Source organism: Echinops telfairi, unplaced genomic scaffold (assembly GCF_000313985.2).
Source record: "Echinops telfairi isolate 266 unplaced genomic scaffold, ASM31398v2 ScPeMD7_7468;HRSCAF=8506_0, whole genome shotgun sequence".
NCBI classification, from domain to species: Eukaryota; Metazoa; Chordata; class Mammalia; order Afrosoricida; family Tenrecidae; genus Echinops; species Echinops telfairi.
The window spans coordinates 2,265,014-2,280,394 of record NW_022111369.1 but is presented as its reverse complement, the minus strand read 5'-3'; the positions used below and the strand labels follow the sequence as shown (position 1 = coordinate 2,280,394).

Here is a 15,381-nt window from a genome sequence, read left to right as displayed (position 1 = left end):
AATATTTTATAATGGCTGTACTATTTTGCTTCCCCCTTAGCAGTGAATATGGATTCTAATTTTCCAGCATTCTTAGCAACATTTCTTATTTTGTTTGTCGCTGTTATGGTTAGTTGTTTGCCGGGGTACCTTTTGTTGGCTTAGATCTGCACTCCTCTGATGGATTCTGATGCTGAGCATCTTTTCACATATCTAGAAGCTGGTTGTGTATCCTCCTTAGTGAAATGTCTATTCCAATCTTTGCCCTTTTCTGACTGGGTTGTTTGTCTTTTTGTTGTTAACTTGTCAAAGTCTCATATATTATTTTATTTGATTCTTGCTGGATATAGAGTTTCCAAAGAGACTTTCCCAGTTGACAGCTTGTCTTTTCACTTTTTGGTAAAGCCTTTTGATGCACAAAAGTTTCAAAATTTGTGTGGGTTTATTTCTGGACTCTCAATTCTAACCCGTTGTGGTACATGCCAATTGTTCTACCAGTAAAGGCTGTTCTGACAGACGGGTACAATTTCAACTCAAGACATGTGAGCCGATGTTCTTATCTTTCGACCTTGTTTTACCCATTCAGGGTCTCTTGTCATTTTATATAAAGTCAAGGGTTGTTTTTCTATTTCTGTAAAGAAAGCTATTGAGATTTTGGTTGGGGTTTCATTGAATCTGTAGATCATGTTGAGCAGTATTGATCTATGAACAATATTAGGTCTTCTAATTCATGAACATGGGACATCTTCCAATTTATTTGTTTTCTTTCAACTCTCTTAGCAGCATATCCCAGTTTTCATTATATAAATCCTTCATGTTCCTGGTTAGATTTATTCCTAAGTATTTTATTCTCTACAAAGTTTTGCCCTGTGTCATGTGAATTGCCACTTCTAGACTTATGAATTGTGATTTTATATATATAATGTTACTATCACAGGGTCAAATGTCAAAAAACTGAAAGCATCGTTTCAACGGCAAAATTTCATATCAATAACACATTTATTACCAGTAAGATCACTGTGCCTCACTGCAGATATAGCAATTCTTGTGCCAAGACTGCTTTGGCTATGGGTAATTATGTATGGGTATAGAAACCTACTGGATAGGCTAACAAAGCTATGAGGTGGATTTAACTAAAATTATTAGTAAAGATTATTAAATTGAGGTGGGAGGGGTTGGGGTGAGAATAAAGAGATACCATCTAGAAAGCTTTGGGCTCAAGGGGACCGCAGACTACATTATAGCTCAAAACATAAGTAATAGGCTGAAATGTAAATAGGCTTAAAAGAAAAACAAGGTTGTTTAAATGGAACTGACTGTTGAGGAAAAGGACACAGGTTGGGTAAACATGTCTCTAGCCCTGAAACCGGAGAAGAGCATGCCATGTGACTCCGTTACAGTGTGCCCCTTGTTACCCAGGCCTGCAGTGCCGGCTTCACTGGAAGCCGAGAAGAAGATAGTGAAGAACGCAAAAAAAGGAAGGGGGGGGGGGATCAGAAGAGAAGGATGAGACTCTATTATTGACAGAGTAACAGGAAATGACACTAAATATACACACACACAAAGCAGAAACTCTGTATGATTTTGTAATTGGGAAAGAGTCTGAAGGGTTGTGTTGGAATAATTCCAGTCTGTATCAGTAGAAAAAGTCTGATGTCAATAGGCCCAGGTTAAGTTGTACAGCTTTCCCGAAGTATAAAAGTAGTTTTATACTTTTCCTTTTACAATGATAATAATGATACCAATTTGGATATGTATATATTGGTTTTTCTTGAATTCTTCCAAGTTTGGATTATTGCATTTAAATCTTACTATTTATGTGCCTTTTTATGTAAAAATTGGCCAAGCTTGAATAGTATCACCTTGCATTATCAAAGAGAAATTGAAATTACTACATGTTCACTTTGTGGAGATCCGAAACTTCATAGCACATTTTAAGATAATGGGTAGCTTTAGAATACATCCTTCCCTGACAATGCTAGTTCAGTCAGCTAGCTGCAACTCTATCCTGCATCTTACGCTATATATATTTTTTCACATATTATTTCTGGACCAAATGTACAAAACCTACTTTAAAAATGTTTTATGTTTATTGATATATAATTCACACATCATCCAATTCAGTGGTTTAAATATATTCAAAAGAGTTATACAATCAGCACCCAATGAACTTTAGAACATTTTCTTTGTTCTTGTACTTTTTATTATTAGCTCCCCACTTACTCCCAACCTTCCTTGCCATATAACCTCAATGACTATTAAATCAGTTACTGTCTGTATACATTCATCAATCCTGAATTTCACATAAAGAAAAACATACAAAACCCAAAAGCAAAACTAAGCAAAAAGAAAACAAAACACCAACAACAAAATAAAGGAAAACCTAAATTGAAAAGATAACAGAAAATAATGAAAGCAACAACAAATTTACAATGAGCCAAAAGAGAGAACAGAGCATAAGGTGTTAACTTTTAACTTAATGACATCTGCATCCGTTCACTTTTCAACGCGCCCTTGTGATAGCAAGGCGATGCACCTCCTTTACAAAAGCCTCTTTTCCTTGAAGTCCCATGGTGACAAGTTTGTAGATGGCCACCAATCAAAATATTCAGTTTTGATATTCCCAGGGGCCCTGCAAGGGACAGCCCTGGTGATCTACATCTATAAGCTTTTCTATGACACACCGAAGGTTATCAAGAATCAGAACTGATTCAGGGACAACGGGTTTTTAAATTTTTATTATATGGACTATGAAGTTGAGCGCCATTTCCCTTCCAATCTCTGTGCTTGATCACCAGCCAAATAAATGCATATCCTCTTGTGAAATAACCTGATGTTTCCATTTTAGCGTCACCACCCCAGGAACAGAAGTGTCAGAGACTCAAAAGGCTACAGCAGTATCTGCATCTGCCAACGAGGTACCTGAGGAAATGAGTTCCCCTCCTGAGGAGGAGAGGCCCTACCTCCGGACCCCGACATCCCGTGAATGGGCCAACTCTCCCATCGTACAAGAACCCGAAGAGTCGCCAGTGCAGAGAGAGAGCTCTCCACGAAGAACCAGCCTCGTGATAGTAGAATCTGCTGATGACCAGCCGCAAACCTTCGAAAGACTGAATGAAGATTTAGCTTTTCAAAAGGTAAACATCCTTGTCTCCGTTCCCAGGCCCACAAAGCTGACAAACCTCCCACCCATTGCCCTTTATCTGATTGCTTCTTTTATCACCTCACATCAACAAAATTTGCCAAAATCACTTCCACAGAGACCCTGTGAAAGTGCCAATCTGGAAGAAAAGGACTGCAGTTTCAGTTCTAGTGATTTGACTAGAAGCCCTCATTCTACCAGTAGAAGCCCCTTTCCTGAAATGCATAATGCAAATACTTTGATGAAGCAATATGTCTGATGTATTTTTTAAATTAATAAATTTAGGTAGGAAGAATGAACAGTGAGGAAGAAACTTAAAATCATCAAAGGGACCAGGCTTCCTGGTCAGACAGAAACTGATAGAACCCTTGAGACTAATGTGCGTGCTTGTGGAATGTAAACACGAATGATCTGTTTTGTAAAACTTCACCCTATCCACAATAAACAGTTAGTAATAATAAAAAAGAAGAATAGTAATAAGATTGAACAGTAGCAGGTAAGCCTGCCTTTTGTAGAAAGTGCTGGTGCCCCCCACTGTGAGTGGAGCTGACTGTCAGGGGGGGTGCATCTCTCAAAATGTGTTTCCTTCATTAGAGGATGGGTAATTTCAAGTTAGATTTATTTTACTTTTTCTATTCTCAAGCTGACTTCTAAGAACATTGTAAATAGGTGTATTGCTGTTTCTCACAGTCAAAATACCTGGTAATTTGGGAGAAAAGGGTGGCAATGTCTTAAGACATTAATGTAAATCATTATTTCGTGAAATGTGACCACTTGGAGATAAAAGGGAAGTTTGTCCCTCCTCAGACTTTCTGAGTGGGACTGACTGATCCTTGGGAAGAGGGAGAGAAGGCAAATGTGAGAATCTGCATTTCAATAACTCCCCAGATGACTCGAAAATACAATAAAGTCTGAGCATGCATTTTATCCAAGCTTAATTGAATGTCAACTACAGGGAATATTTTTTAATAACATCATTTAGAAATGTTTTACATCCCAACAGATTTTAGAGAATTATTTTGTCTTTGAATTAAAAGGAAAAAAAAGTTGAATAAAAGAATTGAGAACTTTAAGAAGAAAAAAAAGTACTATATCGAATGAAAGAACTACATTTATTTTTATTCACTATAAGAGTGACATCTACTCCTAAGATTTATCTAAAATCACAACTAAATTTAAGATATATCCAAGCAGATGGTGTCTGCATCCTGATTTTGGTAGTTCTCTTTAAAAAATGAATGTATTCCATAAAAGAAATTTTATTCTAAGTTAGACTTTACACAGGATTATTCATCTTACAACTTCTTGACTTACATGAGCAGTAATAAAAATGTTTCATATATTCCATCTTGTCTAAGCAGTTACTTCATCTCAAAGTTCACAGATAAAGAGAAATAGAGACTTGAAACAATTATCTTCATAATTCATGTATCTAATTTATTTAATGCATGTAAATATTTTTGATAGCTCATCTTATCTTTCAAAGGGCTTCTATGTACCCGTTCTGCTTATTCTCTATGAATAGCTCTTCTCTCGTGAGCTTACTGTTTAGACTCTTCACTCCTGACTCTAACTTTGCCATTTAATTGCAATCACTTCTTGCTGAACATCTCAAGCAGCAGATTCCTGAGTATTTCAGTTATAATTTGGTTTAGAACTGGTATGTTTTAATTTAGCAGAAAAGAATATAGAAAATAATTTTAGTATGCTAAAATATGTTGAGTAATGTTATTTGCTTGTTGTAAATACTATTTCATCAGGAAAGAGAAAAAAGAATCAGGCTATAGCTCCCAAAGACATGTGTTTTAATCACTTTATGTTCTTAGCCTCATCTTGAGCTTTATGTCAGACCCCACAAATCTTATTTGCTTGCACATCTCAATCTGTCTGCAAAGTGAGTCAAGTCTTCCTATCATACACAGCCATGTATGGGAGATAGGGAGATGAACCACTCACTAGATAACAGTGACAGGAGATTCTGAATCCAGCAGAAGTTCCTTCTGCAAACATGAAACACTCTGAGTTAGCAATTCCAAGGCTAAGCAGGAATGGCACTGCCTAGCCAGTGTTTATCGGGCTGTTTGCATTCAGGGGTTTTGTTTGTTTTGGGGGGGCTAAGTCCAAGAAATAACATGGGGAGCAGTTTGGTTCTGAAACTTGATTCTGGAACTTTATTTTCCATTATGGACTAAAGTACTATATTTTCTGAGACCAGTGCACACCAGTTTCAACTTGCTTGTGCCACCCCTGACTTGTCCTCCAAAGCCCAATGCCATTCAATTGATTCCAAGTCAGAGAGACCCTATAAGAAACCCATTTGGGTTTCTGAGCATTTACATGGTGGCGGGCAGAGACAGCCTCATCTTTCTCCTCCCGAGTGGCTGGCACGTGCCACAATTCCAAGCCCCGCAGAAGTTTGAGCCAAAGCGCAACCCGATGACCGCTCTGGTCCTTGGCCTGTGAAACCCAACAATGCTTCCGTGCTTCCTCCAGGAGCTCACGGAGCACTTAGGTGAGCTTGAGGCCAGCTCGGATGAGGAGGCGACAGTGACTACCAGGGTGGTCCGCCGCCGCGTGATTATCCAGGTACCAGGTGCCACCGTCCTGCACGGCTCGGCCAGCCCTATAACCCCGTCTGTAACCCTTCGTGCGTGCCCAGCCTGAAGCCGCCAGGGCCTGGCATGCGCCTAGGCTCGTGCATGGATTCAACAGCAGCACTGTAACTCTCCTAATTTCTGTTTGACAAGAAAGGCAATGGTAATGACATTCACAGCCTACCCCCAGGAAATAGTGAGTGAGCAAGATTTGGCTTCTTCAGTTCTGCCCACCTCACCTCTTGCTTGTCTTGGTTTTGTGCGTTTGTTTTGTTTTACATTTTACCTAACTTGTGTCAGATTCTCCTAAGCATGTTATTCTCCACCCCCGCCCCCCCTGCCCCCCCGTTTTTTCTTTCATTCAAATTACTGACCAGGATTACTGCATCTCAGCAAAGCTCTTCAACAGCACCTTTAATTCCCTCGAGTTCCTCCTGCCTAAGCCCTTAGGCCGCGAGCTCCTTCCAATGGGGGCCAGACCCTGAGTGACTCATTTCTCCCAACCTGTTTAGGGGGACGATATGCCTGACATTCCACCGGAAACGGTCACAGAAGAAGAATACACTGACGAGCATGGACACACCGTGGTGCGAAAGGTATCGTCCATTGTGTGCTCATTTGATTCATTGCCAACCTCCTGGTTGGGATGCACCCATGCCATGGTCCTGAAAAGCAAGCTCTATGAATGAAATCTATTGCAGGTTACTAGAAAAATCATTAGGCGCTACGTCTCCTCGGACGGCATTGAGAAAGAAGAGATCACAATGCAGGGAATGCCACCTGAACCAGTCCACATCGAGGAAGGGGATGGCTTTTCCAAAGTGGTCAAGCGTGTTGTACTAAAGAGTGACACCGAGCAGTCAGAGGTGAGACCGTCTCACGTTCTCCAGCACTCCGTGAAGGGAGGGGCTAGCTGTTCGTGCTCATGATCTCATGCCTTGTTTAGAAACCAACACAGAGAGATGTTATTCATTGTCTTTGTCTTCCCGTTTTCAGTGTACTCTGTAGATGACCACAGCAAACGTGCAAAATCAGACTATAAAAGGAAACAAATGTCCCATTTGTTGAACAAACAGTATGTTATTTAGAAACCAACCCCACATGTATCACTGGTCACCACGCTAGCTTCTGTAGATCATGGTGGGTAAATCTCTCTGATAGCAGGACCCAGAAACTCCTCGATTTATTGTGTCTTCTTCATTTTACTTCCCTCTTTTAGGGACATGTTTACTTATTTGATATAATTTGTGACCACCTTACAGTTTCGTATTTGCTCAGTTCCTCCAATTCTTATTAGTATAAATTTGAGCTTCTCCCCATATCTACTTCTGCAATTTCTCGTAGCTTTAAAGTTTCCTCTTCGGAAGGTTCACTGTGTCTTCATAAGAGCGAAGCACACCACAGGTTGCCAGGTTTTTAGACGACACAGTTTGTTCCTCATGAGAATTACTGATAAATGTCACTGACTTCCCTGAGTGGTCGATTTGCTGCTCACTATATAGATACCACCACTATATAGACTTCACCAAGTACTTATAGAGTACCTTTTTACCCATCTTTTCTTACATACTGCTTTCTAGGTCAGTATATATTACACTGTTGGTCTGGCCTTTTCTTTGGAAATATAGAAAAACTGACAATTGTTACATTTTAGTAATTGGAAAGTGTGTCTTGTGTGTCCTTCGTTCATTAGGTAACTTTGTCGGAGCCCAGCATTTTGTCCAGTACTTCAGAATTTCAGGCTGAACCAGTGGAAGGCCGCAGAGTCAGCAAAGTTGTTAAAACCACTATGGTACATGGAGAGAGGATGGAGAAGCACATGGGGGATTCGAGCTTAGCCAGTGATCTTCCTTCAGCCAAAGATGACTTTGAAGAGGTACGGAAGCATTGCCATTTGTCTTTGTGTCTGCTTTATGTCTGCCCTGTCTTTGGAATGAAAACGGTTTCTCATCGTGGCATCCCATATATGAGTTCATGGGAGACAGCAGAAGAATTCAAGGGAGGAGAATGCCTGTTTAGATAACTTACACATGGAGTAAGCTTTCCTCAACCAGTAATGCCCATTAGACACCTGAAGAACCTTAAAGCTCCAAATGGCCAGGATTTGCACCTGCTGAGTCAGAATCAAAATACCGAAGTTCAGGGCATGATTGCACACCATGTTTTAGAAATGCAGACATGACTTATCCTCGGCATTAATTAGGGGAAGAAATAAAAGATGTTCCAAAGTATTTTTGCTAGTGAACACTTCAAATATTGCTACTAGTGCATTGGAGAAAATTCTCTGTAGCTATAGATTTTTAGAACAGCATTTCTAATTCATTAAGATCTGTCTGCCAGCAGTTATTAAAGGGTTCCCAGTGTCAGGTCCCAAACTCTTACTATAATTGGAAAGTCCAAAGCCATTAATAATCAAAACAAATCTTATAAGTCAGTAGCAAACTAATTTGGCAATAAAATATGACCTGAACTGACAGGGAGGTATATATTGTCTTAAAAAACAAATCCTATTTAGAGTAATTATTCATATGTTTTGTTGCCAATATAATAATAGGTTTGTAAAATAAAAGGTACCATATTACCTTTTCGAAATAAAAAAAAAAAAAAACCAACAAAATCAAAACTAACTTTTGAAACATCTCAGGGGACTTCAAAAAGTTGATGAAAAGATTCCATTATTGGTTAATTCCAATTTTTTACCATGAACATTTTGAAGGTCCCTCATATGTGGTCTGAGTGTTTATGGACAGGGACAAACTTCTACAAGCTATTTTTTGCTATTGAAATAATTTTAAGCTGAATGCTGTATGTGTGCACCCTTCTATGGTCTTGTGATTATGGCCAAATGACCTACACTCAGACACTTGAAAGCATACTTTATTTAAATAGGTCCAATTCTTCGCACTTTAACAGTGGGCGACTTGGGACTATTATAAAATAAATTATTCAAGTTATAGGTTTCTGCATTTTTGTTTGGCCCATTTTTAATTTCGTGTTGCCTTGGGTCATTTTATTTACATTGGATTCTCCACTGTAGAATGGAGTTGAGTGAGGCAAGGGGGAAAGTGAGGTTAAGCAGTACGGATGTTGGCCAGCAGTGTTGTAAAGTAATACAGCACATCTCCTTGACAAGTGGAAGACATTTAAGACAGTTGTTAAATCATACTCAATAGTTGAGTCTGCTACTAGGAGTTGTTTGTATTTTTTTAATATACCTGATTATTAAGCAAAGTAATAGTTTATTTTAAAGTCTAAGTTTTATGATGAGGTTTTCTCTCCCCCTCCCACTCCTTCAGGCTTTGAGTTACACAGGTAGCCACCTGAAAGTCCACCTCCCAAGTCTAGTAGAGAATGAAATCTTGAAAGAAGATGGATCAATAATTAAAAGGTTTGGGTTAGCATGGGGTGATACTTTGCAAACTAACACTATTAAAAAGGGTTGTGATTTATTAAAAAGAGAAGCGGAACTCCTCTACATACCTTAAAACCTCCCAGGAACTGCTGAGTCTCCTTGCAGCCAGCATTAGGTCAAGTGGTAGAGTCATTAGCATGTTGTGTTTGGAGTACCTCCTGGATGCTCTGAAAGTACTATTGAGACACAGTGCTGGGGATATGCATGTTCACACAAGCTAACTCCCGGGGTTGTAGAAGGTCGTCCATAGTATACCCAACTATGGATTGTGGGTAGTACCATTGTGCTGGTCGTCTTGAAGAGCATAGGAAAATTAATCTCATTGCTCAAAAGTTAGTTTGTGACCAACAACATTGAGGTAACATTAGTAAATCATTACTTTGAAATATATGGATATATATTTCAAATATAATATATATTATTTATGTATATTTATGAAATATATATATATATACACACACACACATATATGGATATTTACAAACTTTCATGATGCTGCATGTGAGTGGCAAATAACCGGAGCATGATTTTGATATTCAGGACATTGAATGTAGCTGGCGATGCTGGAACCTTGTCCTTGAGTAGATGAAGAAACGGTGATGAGGGCAGTAGACAACCCGTTTGCATTCAGGTAGAAGGCTTTGGCGGTGAGGGTGTCCGCTCTAGCACTGTCCCATCGCTGGTTTGGTCTATAACTTTGCCAAATATCCTTTTGGCTGACTTCTTTTTCTTCTGGTCCCCTATCAGCACTGCAGGTATCAAAACTAATAGTGACAAGGCAAATATCCAAGGTAGGATTGTGCTCCCCACTCCATTGAAAAGAAGAGAGCAATGACCACATATAGCACTCTGCCATGCTATTTTCAGCCTCTGGAACATAGTAATCATGCCACTGCATATTAATTTTATTTCCAGCAAAATTAAAGTTTCTGTCACAATTCGACCCCTGAAATCAAATGGGAAAGCCAGCAACAGCTTGCAATGTAAAACGGTGTAATTGCTCTTAGTACTTAAATTCTGCATGAATTAGGAATAAAGTGCTCTTTATACTCTGATCTTTGGAGTCATTTATCCAGTTATTCACCAGAGTCCACTTACACTGTCCATGCTCTGGCACCATGGGATCACCACATTGAAATGGATTGAGAGACCAATCAACCTATAGCAGGGGACATTAAGGCTAGGGATCCACAGACAACTTGAGAGAGTCCGCACAACTAATACATTGCTGAAAACATTTTCCCCTACCCATTGCTCCTCTGATAAATATAGTGTGTATATACATATGGGTGTATATATTTCTGTTAAATATATGTTTAGTCCCTCTTGCTTGAGTTTTATATATACATACAAACACACTCATGTACATTTGTTGGAGGGTTTTCCTGATACCACCATGATGATCTCTTCTGCTACCTCTCGGCAAAAAATACTTAAGATAGTTGCCTATTTAAAGAAAAATAATAATGATGCATGCTGAATGGTTACAGAAGCATAATCTTATTGGAACCAAATTTGACCTTTTAGCAAGAGAAACACGTGTAAGTTTTCAGATACAAGGCAATTCATATAGTTGCAAAGGAAGAGAGAGAAGGAAAGAACAGGAGTGTGTAGGGATAAGGAAGAAGAGAAGATTAATATCCAAAGGAAAGTAGCAAAGTGTTTTGGTTCAAATAAGGCTTTCTTGCCTGCTATCAAATCAGGATGATCTTAACAGATACATCAGGGTGTTAAAATGTAGGCTAATGTTCAGAGCAGCTCTTGGGCAGGATTTCCAGCATATGTACATTCTCTTGTTAGTGTTAAGCCTGCTCCAACTGATGGCCACCCCTTGTGTCAAGCCTAGGATACTTCCTGGAGGTCTCAAGGCTGTGGGCTTTCTGAGGCAGCTTGTCTTCTAAGGCTTCTCTGGGTGGGGCTCGAACCTGCCAACTTTTCTGCTACTAGTGGAACAATGAACTATCTGCACCTCCCTGCAGCTTCTGGACCCTAGGAGTTCCTAAAGACATTGCTGGGTAAAACTAGGAAAGGCGACCGTTTCCCTCGGTGGTTTCAAGTGAAGATGCTTGGTAGTGTGATGATGGATTCAGGCTCTGAAATCTTTGACTCTTGGCCTCACTACATACTATCCATTTTTATTTGGGGGCATTGCTTAAATTCTCAAAGCTTCTGTTTCCTTATTGGTATTATAATTTAATCTGTTAATGGTCCCTTGCATTGTACCTGGCTCATAAAACACATTCAGCACATGTTTGTGGAATGAAGAGCTACATCTTTAAGTAGAAAGGGAATAGGACCAAGAGGCAGGAAATAACATTGTAAACATTCTCCAGCAGGGATACAAGCAAATACTGTTGGGTATAACAGAAACACGGTAGTTTTCTCAGACTGGTGGGAACCAAGGGAGCAGCCTATTAAGTGACAGCATGATACAAACAATGGACAGACCAAGTCCAAAGGGCTGCAGTAATAAGACAAATGCTTAGTCCTCAGTGTGGGCTTTGCATTTGTTCCTTCCCTTCTCCACCGCTTCCAGATGAAGGCTCAGAGGTTGTGGCAATCTTTGTCTATTTGTGGTTCCCTTCCAGTATATTCAGGAAGCCCTGTAGCATAGTAGTTAAGCATTGGGCTGCTAATGGCAAGGTCAGCAGTTTGAAACCACTAGCCACTCCACAGGAGAAAGAAGTCGTAGACAGAACTTTCTACTGAGGTAAAGAGTTACAGTCTCAGAAACTCACAGGAGCAGTTTACCCTGCCCTGGTTCTATAGGCTTACTCGATGGCGGTGAGTTTGGTTTTTTTTGTTCCTGGATATTAACAGGATAATATTCCAGTTTCTAAAGATCCATGTCCTATGGGAAAGTCTTTCCAATCCACCTTTTTGGAATTGGGGTCCAGCTGTTTCTCTGAAGATCAAGCTGACCACTAACATGTTTTAAGTAAATTTAGTTTAAAACTTTGTGTTTTCCTTTTCTTGGAATTAAGTACATCTGAAGTCACTATTTCAGGATGAACCAAGCTCTTTTAAATCAGCACAACCTAATCAAAATATGAATGATGGCATAGTTACTTTGGAGGGAATTATACTCATGTTGTGGCATGGTTCTACTGAATTGAAGCATTGGGGAAAAAATTGAATGCCACTTGTAGAAGACATGCTTTTTAAAAAATCCCATGAATCATTTCAGAGAGGGGAACCATGTTTCAAGAAAGTCATGAACGATGGCTTCGTGGATACCAATGGAACAGTCTTCTACCAACAGATCAGTGTAGGGAAATGCTAGGGCAGAGGAATAAGTACCCAAGACAAGCTGAACAAGACAGTAATAGAATGGTTACCTCCACTCACACCTACTGTTGTTGTTGTTAGTGCCGTTGAGTCTATTTCAACTCATAAGGATCCCACAGGGCAGAAGAGCACTGTCATTTTTACAGGCATAGATCGCCAGGTCTTTCCCATGCAGCACCGTGTATGGATTCAAACCGCCAGTCGTTTTCATTGGCAGTATGACTATTATGCCGCCAGGGCCCCTTCCGTGGTGGGGAAAGTTCCTAATTTGCTCTTGTCTGCTTCCCTCTAGGACAACGATGAGTAAAGCCCATACCCAGAAGAGGGCTGTGGTGAAGGACCAGCATGGCAAACACGTCCACATGCAGCACCTGGAGGATGTCCCAGAAGCACTAGGCCAGGATGACCTCCAGCACGACCTCCAGCGGCTCCTTCGGCACTTCTGCAAGGAGGGCTCAAATCGAGAGGCCACCTAAGGGGCTGCCCAGTTCTCAGATCAGAAACCACACACTCCCTCAATATGCAACTCCTCGTTCCACTCCTGCACTCGCCAGAACCGGCCTCACAAATGGGACACCCTGGCATTTCCACTTTGAGCAAACACGCTGCGTTTTCCTTCCATGTCCCCTACCCTTTCCTCCTGTCCACTAAGTTGTGACCAAAGATAGCATCCTTTCTTCTGGATGCTGTGCCCACTACTTGGTTGTGTGAACCTGGGGACTGGCCGCCTCCATTGTTCTTTGCTTCTGCACAACCTCCATGAAAACCCATTGATCAGAAGAACTTTCTCTGCAGACCTCTCCGGTGAGGGATCCCCCAGAGGGAGGTCCATGTACAATGTATATAGTTGACATGCTCAGATGAACAGCATATTAAGATGAAAACCACTGCCTATCCTAACTACACTGGGCATCATGGAAGAAAGGGCCTCTAGGAATTGCTGAACAATGGTTAATTAAGAGATTGCTAACACAATCGAATGACAATACAGTTCTACTGCAAACGAAGCAGTTCAGAATGACCATGTCCTTAGGACTTCCAGAGTAGCCACTGCTCCTAGTCAAAGAGAGGTTAATAACCTTCAAGTTCTTGTCCTTCACAGAGATGTCATTGCTGGGACTGGCCAGCCATGACACATGATTCTCCAGCAGCCACTCTGAGAGAGAGAGAGAGAGAGAGAGAAAGAGAGAGAGAGAAGCAGAGGCAAACAGCATGAAACCATGAGGTATTTGGTTGCTAGCAGCTACCTCCTGTAGTGTTCTAGCATCTTCAGGTCTTTGAGATTTGAACGAGTTGGCAGGGTATTTTGCAAAGCTCTAACTACTGTAGTTCTCCAGTTTTCATTGCTGCTTTAGCCAACCACGCTGTCTTACTGGTGGTACTTCCCCCTGTCCACTGCACTGTAGATAATTCATTGGAAACAAGATTCACCCACTACACAAAAGCTGAAAAACTCCTTCACCATGTTTGAGTGGTTTTTTTCTTCTTTTCCTCTTTTTTCTATCAGGGTGTCTATCTTCTCTAACACCTGCATGTGGCATTTAAGAATCCAAATCACAGTCCAAAGCCCTCTTCTCATCACACTAATCTTTTCCATCCTTCCTACACAGATCGAGCGACTGGCCCTGCCCAGCGAGGTCTGGTTTGGTTTTGTTCTTACCCCGCTTGCAGACCAGATTGAGAAATCTTAAAAATTTGGTTGGGGTTAAAAAAAATGTCAGTTTATTTATTTGAAATCCAAACTCCCTTGGGAACGCTTAAGTGCATTAGTGTACTTTTCGGCTTGTTTGTTTCAAAGAAGGGGATCTCATGGTCTGAGTATTTCCCGTCCCCCGTCCCTGAATCTGCTAGTGGTTGAAGCTGTGTAGCATTTTAACATATATATATAAATATATATATTCACAAATATATTCATATAAACAGTATACATTTTGAATCAGTTATTAAAGAAAAGTATATTCAATGAAGATGACATTGAAAAAAACAAACCACCAACCAACCGTCTATCCTCGAGGAAATGAAACCTTTCCAATTTCATCTGGTCCTTTCCCGTTGTGCAAAAATGACTCAGTGCTCCAAAATGTCAAAAATAAACCAACCCGAACGTGACAAACAAAGGCACTTCATCGTTTAAAATAACATTGCCAAGAGAGAAAATTTCCTGGGAGGGAGGTTTCCCATAAGCCGAACCTCCTAAGCCTCTACCGCTAGCACTTTTGGCAGTCAGATAGGAAACTGAGCATTCTCTGGCTGTCCGAATGAGAGGCCCATGGTGAAATTTTGGGGAAACACACCGTGGCCTTCTTGTCAAACCTTCTGTGGAGCTCAGACAAGCCTTTCTGTTGGGTTAGTCGCAGTGCAGATGATGTCTGTGTAACAACATGATGGTTACTCACCTTTCTTTTGAAATTGATTTTTGCTGTGTTATCAAAAAAACTTGAATACTGTGAGAAGAAGTGATTTCCAGTTGATGAATCAGCATCTTGTTCCCATGGTGATAACACTAATTGAATATATCTATGAGGGCATGTATTAGTTAATGGGAAAAAATACAACACTAACAATACATAGCTGCAATGTGTACAATGGCTGATTTAATTAAATAAAATGTACAAGTGTTAAATGTGGCAACAGTGATTTGTTCTTGTTTATCGCTGACCTGTGATTTCAGGAGAAAAAAAGACATTATGAAAGAAACCCAGAGATTTGAAGCCCACCCAAGCCAAACCCATTGCCCTGGGGTCGATTCCATCGGATAGGCGCCCTCTAGTACAGAGTAGACCGGCTCCTTAGGGCTTCCAGGTCTGTCACCCTCTATGGAAGGAGACTTTCTCCAATGGAATGGCTACTGTGTTTGTGCTGCCAACTGTGGTCTGGAGCCAAGTGCTTAACCTGCTGGGCCACTAGAGCCAAGAAGGCATACATTGGTATTTTTTCCTTTATTGTTTATGTTTATTTGTTCTAGA

At 40.5% G+C, this 15,381-nt stretch overlaps 1 protein-coding gene across 34 annotated transcripts in view; it reads left to right on the top strand.

The window, feature by feature from the left end:
- The window catches only part of ANK2 (ankyrin 2), a 402,581-nt gene extending 387,539 nt beyond the window's left edge, over positions 1–15,042 (top strand). For 21 of the 34 annotated variants that reach the window (XM_045284229.1, XM_045284255.1, XM_045284253.1 and 18 more), the window contains 6 exons: positions 2,828–3,116; positions 6,228–6,311; positions 6,417–6,581; positions 7,409–7,591; positions 9,012–9,103; positions 12,708–15,042. In XM_045284229.1, coding sequence (XP_045140164.1) covers positions 2,828–3,116; positions 6,228–6,311; positions 6,417–6,581; positions 7,409–7,591; positions 9,012–9,103; positions 12,708–12,891 — 997 coding nt within the window. In that variant the 3' untranslated portion in view covers positions 12,892–15,042. Of the gene's footprint in view, positions 1–2,827; positions 3,117–5,614; positions 5,708–6,227; positions 6,312–6,416; positions 6,582–7,408; positions 7,592–9,011; positions 9,104–12,707 lie in introns of all 34 variants that reach the window. The other 13 variants (XM_045284242.1, XM_045284234.1, XM_045284235.1 and 10 more) reach the window with 1 other exon arrangement.
- The last annotated feature ends 339 nt before the right edge of the window (positions 15,043–15,381 follow it).